At 35.0% G+C, this 18,137-nt stretch overlaps 2 protein-coding genes across 10 annotated transcripts in view; one reads left to right on the forward strand and one right to left on the reverse strand.

The window, feature by feature from the left end:
- The window catches only part of lgals8a (galectin 8a), a 41,951-nt gene that overhangs the window by 821 nt on the left and 22,993 nt on the right, over nt 1–18,137 (forward strand). For 2 of the 6 annotated variants that reach the window (XR_007186988.1, XM_048206306.1), the window contains exons 3-9: nt 136–346; nt 3,026–3,154; nt 3,437–3,487; nt 4,250–4,276; nt 6,218–6,306; nt 6,448–6,613; nt 8,170–8,315. Coding sequence is in view for 4 of the 6 variants with exons in the window: in XM_048206306.1 (XP_048062263.1) it covers nt 136–346; nt 3,026–3,154; nt 3,437–3,487; nt 4,250–4,276; nt 6,218–6,306; nt 6,448–6,613; nt 8,170–8,315 (819 nt within the window). In the remaining 2 variants the exon portion in view is untranslated. Of the gene's footprint in view, nt 1–135; nt 347–3,025; nt 3,155–3,436; nt 3,488–4,249; nt 4,277–6,217; nt 6,307–6,447; nt 6,614–8,169; nt 10,001–18,137 lie in introns of those variants that run through there. The other 4 variants (XM_048206309.1, XM_048206308.1, XM_048206307.1 and 1 more) reach the window with 4 other exon arrangements.
- Nucleotides 14,319–18,137, reverse strand: part of zdhhc14 (zinc finger DHHC-type palmitoyltransferase 14) — a 32,292-nt gene continuing 28,473 nt past the window's right edge. For 2 of the 4 annotated variants that reach the window (XM_048206302.1, XM_048206301.1), the window contains one exon: nt 14,319–15,435. In XM_048206302.1, coding sequence (XP_048062259.1) covers nt 15,019–15,435 — 417 coding nt within the window. In that variant the 3' untranslated portion in view covers nt 14,319–15,018. Of the gene's footprint in view, nt 15,436–16,538; nt 16,949–18,137 lie in introns of those variants that run through there. The other 2 variants (XM_048206303.1, XM_048206304.1) reach the window with 2 other exon arrangements.

Below are 18,137 nucleotides of genomic sequence, written 5' to 3' on the forward strand. Positions count from 1 at the left end.
AACAACCATATAATAAAAAGAATGCAGTTTAAATCTGTTAAAATACCCTGGTTTACCAACACCCTATGTTTAAATTACATTTTAATTTTGTCCACATCCAGTCCAAACAGTGAGAATCAGTAAACTGTCTTGCAGATTTCAGGTTGACCTGACCTGCGGGAGCAGCGTGAAGCCACGGGCAGATGTGGCTTTTCATTTTAATCCTCGCTTCAAGCGCTCTCCCTACATCGTCTGTAACACGCTGCAGAAGGAGTGCTGGGGGAAAGAGGAGATCCACTACCTGATGCCCTTCAGGCACGGCACTGCCTTTGAGATCATCATACTCGTACAGAAAGATTTGTTCAAGGTTATAAACTTGAGTTTTATTACTTATCTCTGGAAATATCTCTGGAGCCATATGATGTCTTTTAACTTTAATCTCATTCTCTTGTTTGAAATGATACAACATTAGTGACTTTATTAACCTGTTAACTGTCACCCCCACTTTTTTTTTTAGACAAGAAAATGCACTATCCAAACTTAAATGATTATAATTCAAGAATACTTTGGAGTATAGACATAAGGCTGGTCTTGTTTTAAAGTTTGGCAGATTATTGTAGAAGTGAAATGATCTTATGTAAGTGGAACAGAAAAAAAGTTATAGAAGTTTAAGTTTATGAAAATGTAAAATGTAAAAATATAATATTTTATATTTTATATAAAATATATATTTTACAAAACAAGTTTTACTCTAAAACTGCAAGGAAATCAAAGCCAAAATCTGAACAAGTTGTGTTCCAAATTTCAGGTTGATATCTCAAAAAATGAGCTTTCAGTAAGATTTTGTTTGGGCGCAGTACCACACTTTTTCACTAGATGACAACCAAGCTCCATTACTGACCATATAAAGGCTCCTCCATTTCCATATATGGTTTGAGTGATCTGAACCATATATTTCCATTATTTTCATACAATTTATGATGTAGACATCCTATATAGAAGTAGTATGGGAAGTTTGGCAGAATTTGATATGAATTCAGCCTCTAATAAACATAAAAAATAACATGTTTGTGGGTTATAGATCGCCGCCACAATCATAAATGTATTTTTTTTTTCTATTAAAAACATTTTCAGACCTTTTTTTCTCAAAAAATTGAATGGATGTTATCTTTTGAACTCTTGGCATGAAAACAAACATGTTTCAACCAATCTTTAATGATTTTTCATGTTCATCGCTAATTCAAAATAAAGGTCTGCCTTATGAGTATGAAAATATGCTTGTTGCAAATTGATAAATTACTGCTCCTCTGTAATTTATTTTGAAAATCAGTCACCAAATATGTAAACTAGAGATTCTAAGCTTTCAAATGATATATAGTTTGTCAAGATTAGTTTAGGTTTAGTATAGAATATTACTGTTTTAAATATGTAATGGCTGTGGGCCCACCGGTGGGCCCATGACAGTTAACAGGTTAAATTATAGGTGAATTGTGTCATTTTTGGATATTAAAGGTAATTGATTAATTGATTTCTTCTGATAATTGATTTCTTCTGATAAACGCTGTTGAAATTGTAGTGGACCAAGCAGCGCAACACACTTCAATCAGCAGACAGGGGTGTATCCACTCATGATGGGGGAGGAGAGAGAGTGATCAAGAGGGATATTTAAAGAAAGACTGTAGAAAGAGAGATGGTTGAGAGACATTATAAAAGAGAAAAGTCAGAAGAATATCACTGGAAAAAGAAGAGGTTAGGATAAGGCAAGAACTTTAGTACTCGCGTTAACATTAGAAAAGCTTTCCAGCACGGGAGAGACCTAAGCAGGAAGGCCTGAAAACAGGACGCCAAGGTTGCGTTGTTTCTGCTCTGTACGTGAGTATCATTGGCTTTGCTGTGTTTCACAGAACCAAGATATGATGTTGTTGTAATAATATCTATAGTAACAGAACAGTTTTGAGTGGCATTGTTTGTCTGGAGCTGGTGTGCTGCTGGTGACTAACAACTAACTCTTGCTTGTATATACTCTTGTGTACTATATGTTCATTTTTTGTTTTTCCTTGTTTGTTTGTAATCTTCGCTTTAGCTATGATAAAGAGATGTTCACTTTTGCATTACATGTTGGTTCATTTTGGGGGTGGAGCAATGAAGGGAGGGGTGTGTTTGTTTGGGTTGATTTCAGATATCAATATTGTTTCTCAGAAATCACTTACTGCACCTTTAAAATACTTTCTCCTTAATATGCAGCAGGTAAGCTGTGAAGTGTATAAATGGTTGCTCTGTGGTTCAAAATATTAGAATTGTTTGTTTGAGATGACAAACACCTTGAATGTAGACAAGAGTAGGTGTTAGGGGAGAAATAAAAAATGTTCATAGTGGTATATAGATCTAAGCTTAGCAAAAACAGATACTGCATATTTTTTTGCAAAACTTTTTTTCAAGGAAATTTCGCAAAACTTTTCATTAGGGTTAGTCATAACTGGTGATAGAAATAATATGAGATGGAAGGAGATTATATATATATATATATATATATATATATATATATATATATATATATATATCTCCTTCCATCTCATATTATATTATAACTATACATAATACATTTATTTTGCAAGAGAACAGTTTCTCGAGGAACAAAATACTTTTGTGGGACACAAAATATTTGGGAATGCTAACTGTCTTGGGAATGCAAAATTTTCATGAGCAAACACAAAAGCATTGAAATTAAATTTTTACTCCCATCTCATATTGTGTCCATCGCTGTCCTTTTAGGGGCCCTATATAATTCTGTAGAGGTTGTACTTTATTCTCAAACATTAAATATGATATTAGAGTTAATGGACTATCATTTTAGTTAAGTTGTTCTATGCCAATAAGAGCTGTGATGTCAACAAGTCATTTCCTGTTGTGTTTTTAATTCACATGCTTTCAGTTGATGGCACTATCAAGCATGAGTTTGTTTGTCCTTCATATGAAGAGGAAAATGTTTTGTGATTTCACAAATTACTTTTTCAAATAAGGATATATTTTGTTTTATTGCCTCCAGGTGGCGGTAAATGGCTCTCATCTGCTGGAGTACAGGCACAGGTTAGAGCTCAAGAAGGTGGACACAGTGGCCATATCAGGGAAGGTTCAAATTCAGGCCATTGGGTTTATTCCCAGTTCAGCGAGTAAGGTAACTTGCTTTTTTTAATTTCAATTAAAATTTATAATGTTCCAAACATTTTAAGAAAATTTTTGCATTTGCATTAAAGTTGCCTGAAAACTGACAGATAGTGGGACTGACAGATATAGATTAGTAGAGAATGTAGAGACAGATGTAGAGATGTAGAGAATAGTATTAGATAAATTGTAGATTGTAGGTCAGGGGTACATAGTACATGATGCACACACTTGTTTATTTGATCAGTACTTTTAGTGTTTGATATGATGTGGTTGGTACTTGCATTTTTTTCAGAACCCCATCACACCTCCAAACGCAGTTGTGAGCAAAAGATCACAGCCTTATGTAAGTGATTACACTGATGTTGTTTTTAGCAATTTTGTTTTTTTTTTCCCTTCTTTTTTTAAGTATATATATATATATATATATATATATATATATATATATATATATATATATATATATATATATATATATATATATATATATATATATGCACACACTACTGTTCAAGAGTTTGGGGTTAGTAAGATTTTTGTAATGCTTTGAAAGAAGTCTCTTACACTCACCAAGGCTTCAAAATACAGTAAAAATACTAATATTGTGAAATATTATTACAATTTAAAACAACTGTTTTCTATTTTTTTTTTACAAATTTTAAAATGTCATTCATTCCTGTGATGCAATACTGAATTTTCAGCATCATTACTCCAGTTTTAAGTGTCACATGATCCTTCTCAAATCATTCAGATATGCTGATTTGATGCTCAAGAAATATTTCTTCTTATTATCAATGTTGAAAACAGATGTTGAAAACTGCTTAATAATTTTGTGGAAACAAAAATACATTTTTTCAGGATTCCTTGATTAATAGACGGTTCAAAAGAGCAGCATTTATTTGAAGTAAAAATGATAACATTTTAATTAGTTTATTGTGTTCTTGCTGAATAAAAGTATTAATTTCTTTCAAAACAAATACATATAAATGACCCCAAACGTGTGTGTTTGTGTGTTAGTTAAGTGATGTGTGTCTTTGTTTTGCAGTAAAATAGATAGTTTAGCTGAAGCTGTTTAATTATAACATTCCCCTCCTCTTTCATCCAATAGTCAGTCATGTCGGAGTCAGGTGACACGGTGAGTACAATCAGGCTGAATAATTTCCTAAAGGGCAAACCTGAAATTGTTTTCACATGCGATGGTAGTTTTTATGTGGCAGCGTTACTTTTGACTTCAGATTAAACTGGATAACTCGATTTCAAAATGATTGAAGTCAAATTGAGGTGGGTGCCTCACAGTCTGGACAGAAACCAGGACATTGGCATTATTTGGTCACTTTGACCCTAAAATCAGGCCTTTGCTGATTAGAAACTTGTAGGTAGAGTACAACCTCAAGAAATGGTGTATATAGTGTCTAAACAAGCATGATGAAGGAGACAACGTTTTGTCAATGGCTTGGTTTCGGTTTCTACAGTGTGGCTTTGGTATCCTAACCCTGCCAATAACCAACCATCAGAAATCTCTAACAACCAGCTAACAATGCTTTGAGAACCACCTATAACACCCTAACAGATGGCTTAGCATCACCTCTGCAACCATACAGTATTGCAATGCACTTGGAATACCTTAAAGCAGAGATCTTCAACCCTGTTCATGGAGACCCACTTTCCAGTAAACTTTATATACAACCTGCTTCTGCTAAGCTGCTTTAAGGCAAACAACAACAACACAAAAAATCATAATGCTGCTGTATGCAGGAAAGGGACTAGAGGCAGTTTTTTTATTGGATGTCAATGGAGGACAGGCTTCACTACTCTGAATAAACTGATTTTGTGGAAAACAGCTTATAATTTAATGAATTGACAGCCTATCGGCTAATCTTCAACATATTTGCCATTAAATATTCATTTTGGATTTATCTATTTTTGGAGTTTACACTGAAAAAATGCTGTTTTATAAGATAAGTCACAGACAATTTTTCAACGGGTGGGATTCAGTTTACAGCATTTCTCATTCATTTCTATGGTATCCGCAAACAGTGATAGATTGTCGCACAACTGTGAAAGAAATTCAGGTTGTAATGTGAATGGTTATCAAGACACACATGATCCAAGTTGGCAGTTATGCTTTCTCTAATGGTAGAGTCACGGATCCTCGTATCTCCCAACAATAAGACCATGGCTGCGTCTGAAATCTTTTAATTTATTTTGAATGAGTACTTACTTTGTGACCGCTACAGAAGTATATTCTATATAGTATGAATTGTGCAGTATGAATGTAATCCGGACTACATTCACCTTGTTGTCATTATCATGTGACCTACCAGCATCAGTTGCGTCACTTCACTGCCATTCACAAATCCTCTCCCGTTGCCTCATGGGATAGTAAAGTGTTGATCATATGCACACTTCAGAATCTCGCCGGAAGTAGATCAACGTTTTGCCTACTCTTTTATAAATACTGTGTGAATTCAGACATACTACTCTTTTCATATACTGTTTTTCTCCTACTATATGGGACATGTGCGATTTTGGATGCAGCCCATCTCTGTCCTAAAGAGCTTGATTAGCTGGTTCAGGTGTGTTTGATTAGGGTTGGAGGACCGTGGGTCTCCCTGAGTAGGGTTGAAGACCTCTGCCTTAAGGGTGGAATACAGTACACAAACTTTAAACAGATTTTTGCCTTGTTTGCAGGCGTGTCGTTGCTAGTTGCAGAAAGTCAGAGCCAGTCTGCAGATTTTGGGCAGTTGTAGTTGACAGATTTCATATGATACTAACATATTTGATATTTTGAGTAGACCATTTCTTTGTCATGCTTCTCATAGCAATGAGGCTACATCCTCACAAGTGTGTGGTGATGCTTAGTGTTTTAAAATCTGTTTTCATTTTAAGTCATGTTGTGTATTCCAGCCTTCAGTGACTGCATAGCAACACCCTGGTAATAACAGCTGTGAATTATTATTATAGTGGTGGCTGGACACAATAAAATCCAATGACACTGGTTGTTTTGGGTAAATTGTGCTGTCTTTGTCCTGCTGAATTTGAAACCATTGTCAGATGTGTTCCTTTTTCATTCCAGAGTCTTCCATTTAAGAGCAAACTTGCGAAAGGATTGAGACCAGGAGATTCCATTATGGTGAAGGGGCAGATCACTGATTCCCCTCAGAGGTATGAGACGAAAACAACCAGCAGGAATACCACTGGAATATTATAGATGTATAATATATAATAAATGCTTTTTGACATTTTTAACCCATTTCTCATTAAATTATGTATCGATGTCTTCTATATCTTCCTTTATCCCCATAGCTTCACAGTAAACTTGCGCATCAGTAACTCAGAGGACATTGCTTTTCATTTAAACTCCCGTTTCAAAACTGGATCCTTTGTTCGAAACTCTTTCCTGTCGGGTTGTTGGGGGTTCGAGGAGTGCTCCCTCCCCAGCTTTCCCTTCTCACCTGGTCAATACTTTGAGGTATCAGATATTTCTTGTCACTAAGGCTGTGTTCACACTTGTAGTTCGGTTCACTTGGTTCTTTTGGTATGGACCAAAAAAGAAAATGATACATTTAGTCCTGGTTCATTTGGCGTTCGCACTATCATTTTTAACAGCAAACCTGAAGTTACCAAACAAAACAAAAAATGTCTTTTATGATGTATATTTTGCGACGGAACTTACCGAACATCCAAAACAATGTTGTGTGTTGGTCTAAATGCACTCGTTGTATGTGCGAACATACAGTGGTATTTTTACCAGCTGAGAACTCATAAAGAGCCTATAAAATGTGTAAAGGAGACAAATTCCTCAGGTACACACACAAACGAAGATCAGCTGCAAGAAGTCACGGTTCTGAGCATTCTGTCCTTTTTAGGGTTGCATCTCGTGACATTACTTCTGGTCTTTGGTCCATATTGTGTTCATATTTCAGTCAAACTGCACCAGAAATCATTTGGAAGCAGACCAAGACACACCTTTTCAGGGGTCTCTGCTTGCTTGTTTTTTGCGCACCAGGGTTCGGATGGCAGTGTTCACTTATTCAAATGAACCACACTAACAGTGCAATTGCACCAGAGTTCCAAACCTGCCAAGTGTGAACACACATGAAATAAAAGTATTTCCTGATATTTGAAAGTCATGAAATCTAAATAAATTCTATGTTTTTTCTTAATGCACATTCCTGGTACGTTAAATTCACATTATTCCAGAGAAACAAAATGCTTTGCAATGCTTTGTAATAACAAAATGTTATTACATTTTGTAACAAAATTGTACATTTATTACAATTTTGTCAAAATGTAATAACTTTCCTTGCCTCTGATATGACTGTTTTTGCTAGCTAATGTCACATGAATTGCCAAATAGCTCAAATAGCTACATTAGGCATTGTTTTAGACCTAATATTATCAGTAATGTAATGTTAATTAGTTAACTCAACAGTAATGCATGTTACAGCATTGTTATATCTACTTCCTGTCATGCTATAAAAATGTCCAAATGTTATTTTGTGGGTGTAACAATTTTAAGGAATTGTTAGAATTTTTTGTAATTTAAATTAGTTAATCAAAACTTGAGCAATTAGTTAATTATTTGAATTGTTTTTAATTAGAATGATATATCAATTCAGTACATTGTGAAAAGACCTTGAATCACTGTTTTAAATGGGGGTACACAAACATTTGCTAGAATGCTAGTGCTAGAATAATTGCACATTAGATTTATTGATGAACAGTGTTAGTGCTTACAATGAGAAAACATGGAATGTGAACCTCATTGAATGCTTTACAAAAATGGACCCTTTTGTTTCACTTTGAAATATGCCACATTACGGGCTTACAAAACCATTTCATGTTGACTTTATAGAATGATGACTTGGTTTTAGTGCATATCTGTGAACATGCAGGATGGAGGCCATGATTAGTTTTAGTAATTCATCAGTTCCTGCATGTGCATCTTATCTATTGTAGCTCTGTATTTTTGAGTAGTATCTGCACTTTGAAACCTGACTTCATCCTCATGTTCTTCCATGGCAGATGATCATCCTGTGTGAAGCTCAGGAGTTTAAAGTGGCAGTTAACGGGTTCCACCAGCTGAGTTACAAGCACCGTGTGCAGGATCTGAGTTGTGTGGATGTGCTAGAGATTGTGGGAGATCTAGACCTTAAGGATGTCAAGATGTGGTGAGCAGCTCCAGCCCTGAAGTCCATTCCCATGTTTTCTCCAACCAAGTATATTTAAACAACCTTTGACTCCTGTGGCTATGCTAATCTCAACTATTTTAACTAACTTGTTCAAGTCATAATATGAATTTGGACTAGTATGCTAGACCTGGTGTTTGGTCTGTTTACTTTTTTATGTCACTATCAGTGGCTGGTTCGTTCTGTCTGGAAATTCTACTCCTCAACCACTTTATCTAACTATTAGCACATTTAAACTAGGACTGCACGATATATCATTTTAGCATTGATATTGCGATGTGCGCATCCACAATAGTCACCGGGTTCATAGTTGATCCGCTCAGATCAGGCACCATATGCCTCAAAACGCACGTGATTCTCTGATTAATTGCAAAGTTTAACCATCATATAGCGAAAGTTTATCATTTGCATATGTTCGAGGTCCTGTCATTTTAAACATTCAAGCGATTTTAAACCAATTATGCGAAAGAGAACTTTCGCAACAAAATGCGAAAGAGAACTTGTGCGCTGTTTTCTGTGCGTGCACAGAGCCGTACAGACAGGCACGCAAACACTGAATTCCATTCTCTTCTGCGTCTATTTGTGTTTGAACAAACACATACACGCAAACTTATGTCAAAATGCCTGCCTATGTGAGAATCTTTCTATATTGTATTTATCTATGATTGTAATTTATTTATTTTTTTCCATGCAGATTCACTCCCCTACAAAATCACCACAATCATTGTAGAACGATTCATTTGTCCTAATTTAAACCATACCTTGTTGTTTATTTTTTATTTGGTTATTTTTTTCCCCAATATGTCCTGAATTTTGATAAAGTGTGATCTGAATGACAAGTTCCTGTGCAAAGGCAGGCAGATTGAGATAAACCCCATTTGTTGATTATTAGGTGAGGAGATCTGGAGATGATCTGAACTTGAACCAGGATGAGGTGAAGTTGGCTCCATGACTTCTTGAATTCAATATTAAAATTAAACATGGTTGCAGTGGGTCAAAAAAGAGTGAAGACCCTGGAAATAACAGATGGATGGGAAAAAAACTGCCATCTGGCAGGACGTTAAGGGTTATGCGACAGTAATTGTACTGTCTGTCCAGCCATTTGTTTCAGAATCATTCCAAGTTAATTCCAGGCATTTGCAATTACAGATTGCAGCTTTAAATTTTACACTGTTAGGGCAGAAACGGGGCAGATCTAACCATAAACCTTTTCAATAATGAGTATAATAAATGAAGTTGAGGTTCTTAAAACATTTAATTTTCCTTTCTGCAGACGGTGTAATTTTACATCAGACAAGCAGATGATTAGCTAATGAATCCTGCACTAATGCATCTGACATGGCATAATAGCTTTATGGGAATATCAAATCAATAATCACACTCGCCATTAAGTTCCAGGAACTAATAAAAATAAGTAAATCTTTTCTCTCTTTTTTTTTTTTTTTTGGTTTATAGTTTTGCAGAACTATGCAATTTTCCAACTGCCTAGAATTGCTTTTTGCTACTACTAGTTTTAAGAAATGTGTGGTAATTTGTGATATGTTATAAAATATATAAATATAATTTGTTTTTTTCCCCTTTGAGATCTATTGATCAATGTATTAGAAATAAGCAATATTATAAAAAATAATAATATAATAAAAACATAATATATACATTTTACAATGTCTAGTAGTTACTGTTGTGTTTTGTGATTATTTCTTTTTTTTTTTTTTTTCAATCCATTTTGATTCAGGAATCTCAGCAGAAAGCATTAAAGGGATAGTTCACCCAAAAATGAAAATTTGATGTTTATCTGCTTACCCCCAGTGCATCCAAGATGTAGGTGAATTTGTTTCTTCAGTCGAACGCAAATTATGATTTTTAACTGCAACCGCTGCCGTCTGTCAGTCAAATAATAGCAGTGGATAGGAACTTCAACTATAACAGTAAATAAAACTTGCTTAGACAAATCCAAATTAAACCCTGCGGCTCGTGACGACACATTGATGTCTTAAGACACGAAACGATCGGTTTGTGTGAGAAACCGAACAGTATTTATATCATTTTTTACCTCTAAAACACCACTATGTCCAACTTCGTTCAGCTTCCTGTTAGTGAGGTCAAAAAACGCGTTCTGACGACGGAAGTGATGTCTCGCCCATATACTTCAATGAGCGCGAGACATCACTTCCGTTGTCAGAGCGCGATCAGACCTCACACACCGGAAGCTGAACGGAGTTGGACATAGTGGTGTATTAGAGGTAAAAAATGATATAAATACTGTTCGGTTTCTCACACAAACCGATCGTTTCGTGTCTTAAGACATCAATGTGTCGTCACGAGCCGCAGGGTTTAATTTGGATTTGTCTAAGCAAGTTTTATTTACTGTTATAGTTGAAGTTCCTATCCACTGCTATTATTTGACTGACAGACGGCAGCGGTTGCAGTTAAAAATCATAATTTGCGTTCGACTGAAGAAAAAAAGTCACCTACATCTTGGATGCCCTGGGGGTAAGCAGATAAACATCAAATTTTCATTTTTGGGTGAACTATCCCTTTAACCCTGTAAAGCCTGACATGAAATACGTTTTATGGTGCTCAACTTGACACCTTTAGCGTATTCTTATTATTCTCAGGTTAGGTAAGTAAGTTGAATCTTAATAATAAGCATTTTAAAATACAATTGGGCAGAAGACTTCTCCATGGTCTGTTGGTCAACATCATAAATCAATGCCCCGGGAGGCAGATTTTGATAGAAGTCAATTTATTAGTTTTTTTAGCAGTAGAAGTATTCTGCAAATACTCAATATAAGTTAAAGTAAAAATATCAAAAAGCCTTCCAATCAAGGTTATATCAGCGATGGTTCTGGTGCCGGAGAAGCTCTTCAGGTGGATACGAAGCAGCATCTGATGTCACTGTCATTGTCACGGTTATTTAAAGATAAATTATCGAATCTCCCCAAATGAGGTTATCCATATTGGGAACGCCCCCTTTAAAAAGGCCTGTTTTGTGCATTCTAATCCTTATCTCTTTTGACCTCAAATTTAATTCTGTAGAGCCGCTTCTGCACTTGCACACACATATAACTCTGCAACGCTCTCCAGGATAACACTTACAGTACTACTATGTGAATACTATAACACATCATACAAATGTTATATATAACTGTTACATAATTGCCCATATGAGGCCTTTCCAGGAAATAAACAAAATAAACCATATAATATATATAAATATAAACAATAAGCAGGGTAATTGTATATGCATAAAATATATATATATATATATATATATATATATATAATATATATAATTCATCAGGTTTTTATTGCTCATATAGTATGTTATAGTAAGAATATGGAGAAAAAAGTATATCAGACAAAATTCTGACAGCTTGTAATATAAGTTCTTTATGTAAGCAATAAGATACAAGAGGCTGTTTTTATATTGTTAGTAATATTTCAAGATGAACACTTGGACTGAAGCAACTTAGGTTTACTCGATTATCTGTACATCATTCAAAAAGTGAAATGTTAAATGTGAGTATTAAAAATGATGCATCAGGCTTTTGAGGAACATTTATTTGTACATCTCTCAGTCATCATTATATTGCATTGCATTGCATTGTGTTTAAAAACTAGAGTTTTGATCATAAAACTAAGCAATTAAATTTCATCTTACCAGGACACATTACTGGGAGATACAGAGTGCTATGCAAGCAATAAATGATACAGCACCAGCCTGGAGTACCTTATTGCTTTTATAAAACGGTTACCACACAGTACAAATATTAAAGCCAGAAATATGTATCAATGCAGCTTTCATGAAGTAAACTTTTTCTAAAAGCCTTCCTTCCGCTGGAAAAAATAGTCCCTGACCGTGAACAGCAACAGAAGTTACATTATTACGCCATTAGATGGCGGCAAAGACTGTCTTTATGAGTGTGTCAGTCAGTAGCAAAGACTTTTACATTGAAAAGACTGAATTGTTGTGAACACAAAACGAGACGCAACTGACAAATGCTTTGACTAGCGCTGTCAGTCACGGGAAAACCCCTCAACTGTTAAAAGGACAAGATAATACAGAATCAAGTACAGGAACTAACCGTTTTATAATAACGTATATTATATACGTATATTATCAGTTGTCACTCTTGTATCTCCCAGTAATGTGTCCTGGTAAGATTAAATTTAATTGCTTAGTTATATGATCAAAACTGTAGTTTTTAAACATAATATAATGATGACTGAGAGATGTACAAATAAATGTTCCTCAAAAGCTTGATACATGATATTTAATACTCACATTAAAAAAATTCACTTTTTTTAATGAATGTGCCGATAATCAAGTAAACCTAAGTTGCTTCAGTCCAAGTGTTCATCTTGAAATATTACTAACAATATAAAAATAATTCTTACATTTACTTTATAACAATCAGTAAAGATTTCACAGCACAAAGAACAAGAGAATAAAGACGAATCACAGAGCTTTTTTAAAAAGTTGTGAATTTATTAACATCCACAATATTCCACTTTTGTAGCTGAAAACCAGTAAACTGCATTTTGGCACATAATCACATGACCATAATGTGTTGGCACCTGGTTTAAATTTGATGCAATATATAACCAAATATATAACCAAAGCATAATTATCATAGATAATACCACTAATATTGTCGACAGAACCCCCGAGAGAGATAAAGGCAGTGACGTTGCATTAAAATTGTCTATCTCTATCACTGTATGACCAAACGTGGCAGACTTTGGGACATATGAGTTTGTGAGAGTCTGAATCACAGGCTGTACAAACAGACGAACACTGAAGTGATTCTCTCTCATCTCACCCGCTCAGGGAATACTTGAGGACCACAAATGAACAGATCACATAGGAACACTGTCCATACGAAAATGATCCCGCTTATGGGCTGTCTGACAGCTCAGAAAAAAAAAAAAAAAGGCGAAGCCCACTCAAGAGCACAACAGTCAACTTCCAGAAGTAAAACTCCCATTTATTTTCTCCATAGAGGAATTGAAAATTTTCTAACCCTAATATAGCACATAAACCTTTTAAGAACCTTTCAAATGTTAAGATATGGTATATGCTGCTGGAGAAGCCATAAGTCTGTGATTTCAACATCTTTTTAAAAGATTTTTTTAATAGCCGAATTCCCCAGCACTGTAATCTTGAATAGAAAGAAACCAACCAGACTAGTCACTGTTACTATGGAAACGTAAATCACTGCAAAAGGGCTCAGCAATGATCTGTCACTGCAATGCAGCATTGGTGAATTACAAAAGAGTCAGAATATTTTGTAATGAAGTTAAAAGGTGTTGTTTTATTTCATTCCATAGTTTCTTATGTTGTTCACAATGCTTCATGGGAGGAGTAGTTCATGCCCTTTTGTACTTTTCCATTTTTTTTTTTTAAATATTTTTTCTTCAAATCTAAGTTTGTAATTATTCATATCGGAGCTGGTTGGTTTGGTTTAAGGCTTTGATTTCTCTTTTGAAATCTTTATAGAGAAATGAATGGGAAAAATACTTGAACAAAAAAGTGGTGTGGTCACTGTTGCGCTCTATAGAAAAAACATGGAAGCTAATTTCTGCCACTGAATAAATATATAAATAAGGTAATTGTGACGTTCTTATAATTATGACTTTTTTTCCCCCTCAGAATTGCGAGTTTACATCTAGCAATTCAGCCCTTTTTCTCGCAATTCTGAGTTTACATCTCACAGTTCAGCCTTTTTTTCTGGGAATTCTGAGTGTACATCTCGCAATTCAAAACTTTTTTCTCTGAATTTTGAGTTTAAACCTCGCAATTCAGATTTTTTTCTCGAAATTCTGAGTTTACATCTCGCAATTCAGCCTTTTTTTTTTTTCTCTGAATTCTGAGTTTACATCTACCAATTCAACCTTTTTTCTTGCAATTCTGAGTTTACATCTTGCAATGCAGACTTTTTTTCTGGGAATTGTGAGTTTACATCTCGCAATTGAGCCTTTTTTCTGGGAATTCTGAGTTTACATCACACAATTCAGCCTTTTTTTATGGGAATTCTGAGTTTACATCTCGTAATTCAGACTTTTTTCTCGAAATTCTGAATTTACATCTCACAATTCATCATTTTTTTCTGGGAATTCTGAGTATAATCTTGCAATTCAGACTTTTTTTTCCTCAGAACTCAGAGTATACATCTTGTAATTCAGACTTTTTTCTCGGAATTCTGAGTTTACATCTCGCAATTTATACTTTTTTCCAGGAATTCTGAGTTTACATCTTGCAATTTAGCCTTTTTCTTGGAATTTTTTTTTTCCCCAAATTTTCTGACACCTAACCAGACCATGCACATGCAGAATTCTGAGAAAAAAAGTCAGAAATGTAAGATGTAAACTTGCAATTGTGAGAAAAGATTAATCAAAATCAGAATTGTGAGAGAAAGTTTTTTCCTTTTTTCTATTTTTATTCTTTGGTGGAAATAAGCTTCCATAAAAAAAAAAAACAAAAAAACAAAAAAACAAAACAAAACAACAACAAAAAAAAAAAAAGCTGGAAGACTAGCTTTGGTCCTCACTTGGTGCTCAGGAATTTGTTCGGGGCGACTGCCTCCATTAAAGTATCAGAAACGTCCAGGAGAAGCTGTTGTTCATGTGTAAAGTACCGTATGGCTTGTGGTCCAGTTCAGCAGGACGGCATTAAAACAGCTTACACTGAACTCAGCTTTACCAAACCCCGCACTGAGTCTTCATGAAGCGAGTCCTGGCTGACCGGGTCGAAGAGCTGTGCCGGGTGAACATGGTGACCCAGATGGGTGGCGCAGGGCAGAGCTGCCGGTGGGGAGGGCGTCTCCTCCGGACTGATGAAATGTTGATGGTGTAGGTGATGGTGACAGTGGATCTCAGAGTCTCGTAGGGCCATCAGCTCTCCTCCACAGCTGAGGCCGGGGATAGAGGAGGGCAGCGAGGGCTGAGAGGGGCTCAGAGTGGAGCATGGGCCGCCCAGAGAGGTCTTGGCCTGGAGGGCAGGGCCTCCACCCAGAATGACGGGCTGACTGTGGAGCAGCGGGTTGGTGGCAGCCTGCAAAACGAATTTGGTGCTCTGAATGCACTGGTCTTGAGCACACTGGGTGGAAGGATGAAGGACAGAGAGAGAAAAGGGAAAGCCAGGAGGAAGTCAGACGCAACAAAGATTAAAATATTACAGAAAAACATGTCACAGGGCTCCAAACTGCTACCGATATGAATACCTCAAATTGTTGAGGAGAGGTGTGCGTTTACTACAGTTTCACCTGGCAGACGATAGAGTATCATGGTCACCAGCATATGTTGTGTTTTAGATGCTGGCGTGGTTTTGTTCATGGTCATGACTCATGTCAGGCAGCCAGTCCCATGTTGACATTGTGTAATTTGGATACCTTCTACTTGGTGATGGATGAATTTGTGCAAAAATACCATACACTGTGAATGAACATACTAATTGCAACTGCATTTTGAATTACTGTCGCAAATTTATAGGTATTTTGTTGTTTTTTGTTTTGGAGCCCTGGGTCAGATAAGACCAGTTTCTGGTGGTTAGAATGATCAGAAGGTTAAGATTTCAAAGGCTAAAGAGTTTGCTGACCAAAAGTAGAAAGAAAGACAGAAAAAGAAGTTAGAGGTTAGTAATATCCAAGAGAATAAGAACATGTTGAAGTCACATTTCACCTCAATCAAAACACATAAGAAATTATTTTTTTTCTTAATGGAAAAAGCCTATTTTTGGACCATTAAGACAAAGGTTATTTTCAGAAATTATATATAGATGAGATTTTTTTTTTTTCATGTTTTTGAAGTTTATGCTCATCAAGACTGCATTTATTTAATCATGAATATTGTGAATTATTACAAATTAAAATTACTTTTTCATTTTAATATGCATTAAAATGTAATTTATTCCTGTGATGCAAAGCTGTATTTTCAGCATCATTACTTCAGTCTTCCGTGTCACATGATCCTTCAGAAATCATTCTAATATGCTGATTTGCTACTCAAGAAACATTTCTTATTAATATCAATGATACCTTTTGCTGCTAAATATTTTTGTGTAAACTACATTTTTCAGGATCTTTTAATGAATGGAAAGTTCAAAAGAACAGAATTTATTAGAATTAGAAATGCTTTGTTAAGTCTTCACTGTCACTTTTGACCAATTTAATGCATCCTTGCTGCCCCAACTTTTGAACGGTAGTGTGTGTGTGTGTGTGTGTTTAACTGTCATGAAAATAGTCACAATGAAAAAAATAAAAAGGTCCATAAAATAAGGCTTTATTTTCTTCATAATTCTATATATAATTATGAATTATCATTCATCGGCTAATCTTTACTTTCCATAGAAGTATTATTTTAGAAAATGTCACAAAGATTTATGCTATAAAAATACAATTTAAAATCTAATTGAAAGCTTACATAACGCAAACATCACTTAAAACATCTGGATCCCTCAAGGGATTGAATAATTGCCATCAAATCAGGTGGCTGATATGTTTGGCTGATGAAAGTGAATCCAGACAGTGAGCCATCAGTATTCATGAGCACTGATCTGTGCACACCAGCCCGCAGCGTCTCCAAATCACATTAATGCTGCTGTCAATGCATGTCTAACAGATGAGAGAATTACATCACTGATTACATCTGTGCCAAAAACATAAAATATTTCAAAATGCAAAAATAATATCCTTGCCACTGAAGTTGGACAACTAGTGCAACAAGGAAAATTGGGAGAGTTGCATCAGGAAGGGCATCCGGCCTAAACCTGTGCCAAATAAAATGCGGATAAATCCGAAGCAGCCAAAAGAGAGACACTTGACAGTTGGGTCCAAAAATCTGAGACTATTAGTGAAAATGCTAATATTTTGCATTTTTAAATTAATACATTTCTTTTCATTACAAATCATAGAATCAGCATGAAAATTTAAGTGAAAAGGTTTGAGTTGAAAAATGTATTAATTTTATTTATTCAAATTAAAAAAATATTTAGTTTTTTTATTACACTAGGTTTGGGGGCAGAATTTTTTTTTTTGGAGGGGGGGGGGGAGAAATAATACTTTTATTCAGCAAGGAGGCTTTAAATTGAACAAAAGTTGTGAAAACTGTAAAGATTTTTTTTATTATTATTATTTAAAATAAATGCTGTTATTTTGAACTTTGAAAAAAAAAATGTATTACAGTTTTCAGAAAAATATGAAGCAGCCCAACTGTTTTCAATACTAAATAATAAGATGTTGCTGAAAATTCAGCTTTCATCACAGGAATATATACATACATACATACACATACACACATATATATATATATATATATATATATATATATATATATATATATATATATATGTATGTATGTATGTATGTATGTATGTATGTATGTGTGTGTGTGTGTGTGTGTATATATACAGTGGCATGAAAAAGTATGTGAACCCCTTGCAGAATCTGTGAAAATGAGAATTATTTTAATAAAATAAGAGGGATAATACAAAATGCATGTTATTTTTTGTTTAGTACTGTCCTGAGTAAGATATTTTACATAAAAGATGTTTGCATTTAGTTCACAAGACAAAACAATAGCTGAATTTATTAAAATAACCCCATTCATAAGTATGTGAACCATTGATTCTCAATACTGTGTGTGGTTACCTGATGATCTACGACTGTTTTTATGTTTTGTGATGGTTGTTCATGAGTCTCTTGTTTGTTCTGAGCAGTTAAACTGAGCTCTGTTCTTCAGAAAAGTCCTCCAGCTCCTGCAGATTCATCAGTTTTCAAGCATTTTTGCATATTTGAACCCTTT

Source organism: Megalobrama amblycephala, linkage group LG11, assembly GCF_018812025.1.
Source record: "Megalobrama amblycephala isolate DHTTF-2021 linkage group LG11, ASM1881202v1, whole genome shotgun sequence".
Lineage (NCBI taxonomy): Eukaryota > Metazoa > Chordata > Actinopteri > Cypriniformes > Xenocyprididae > Megalobrama > Megalobrama amblycephala.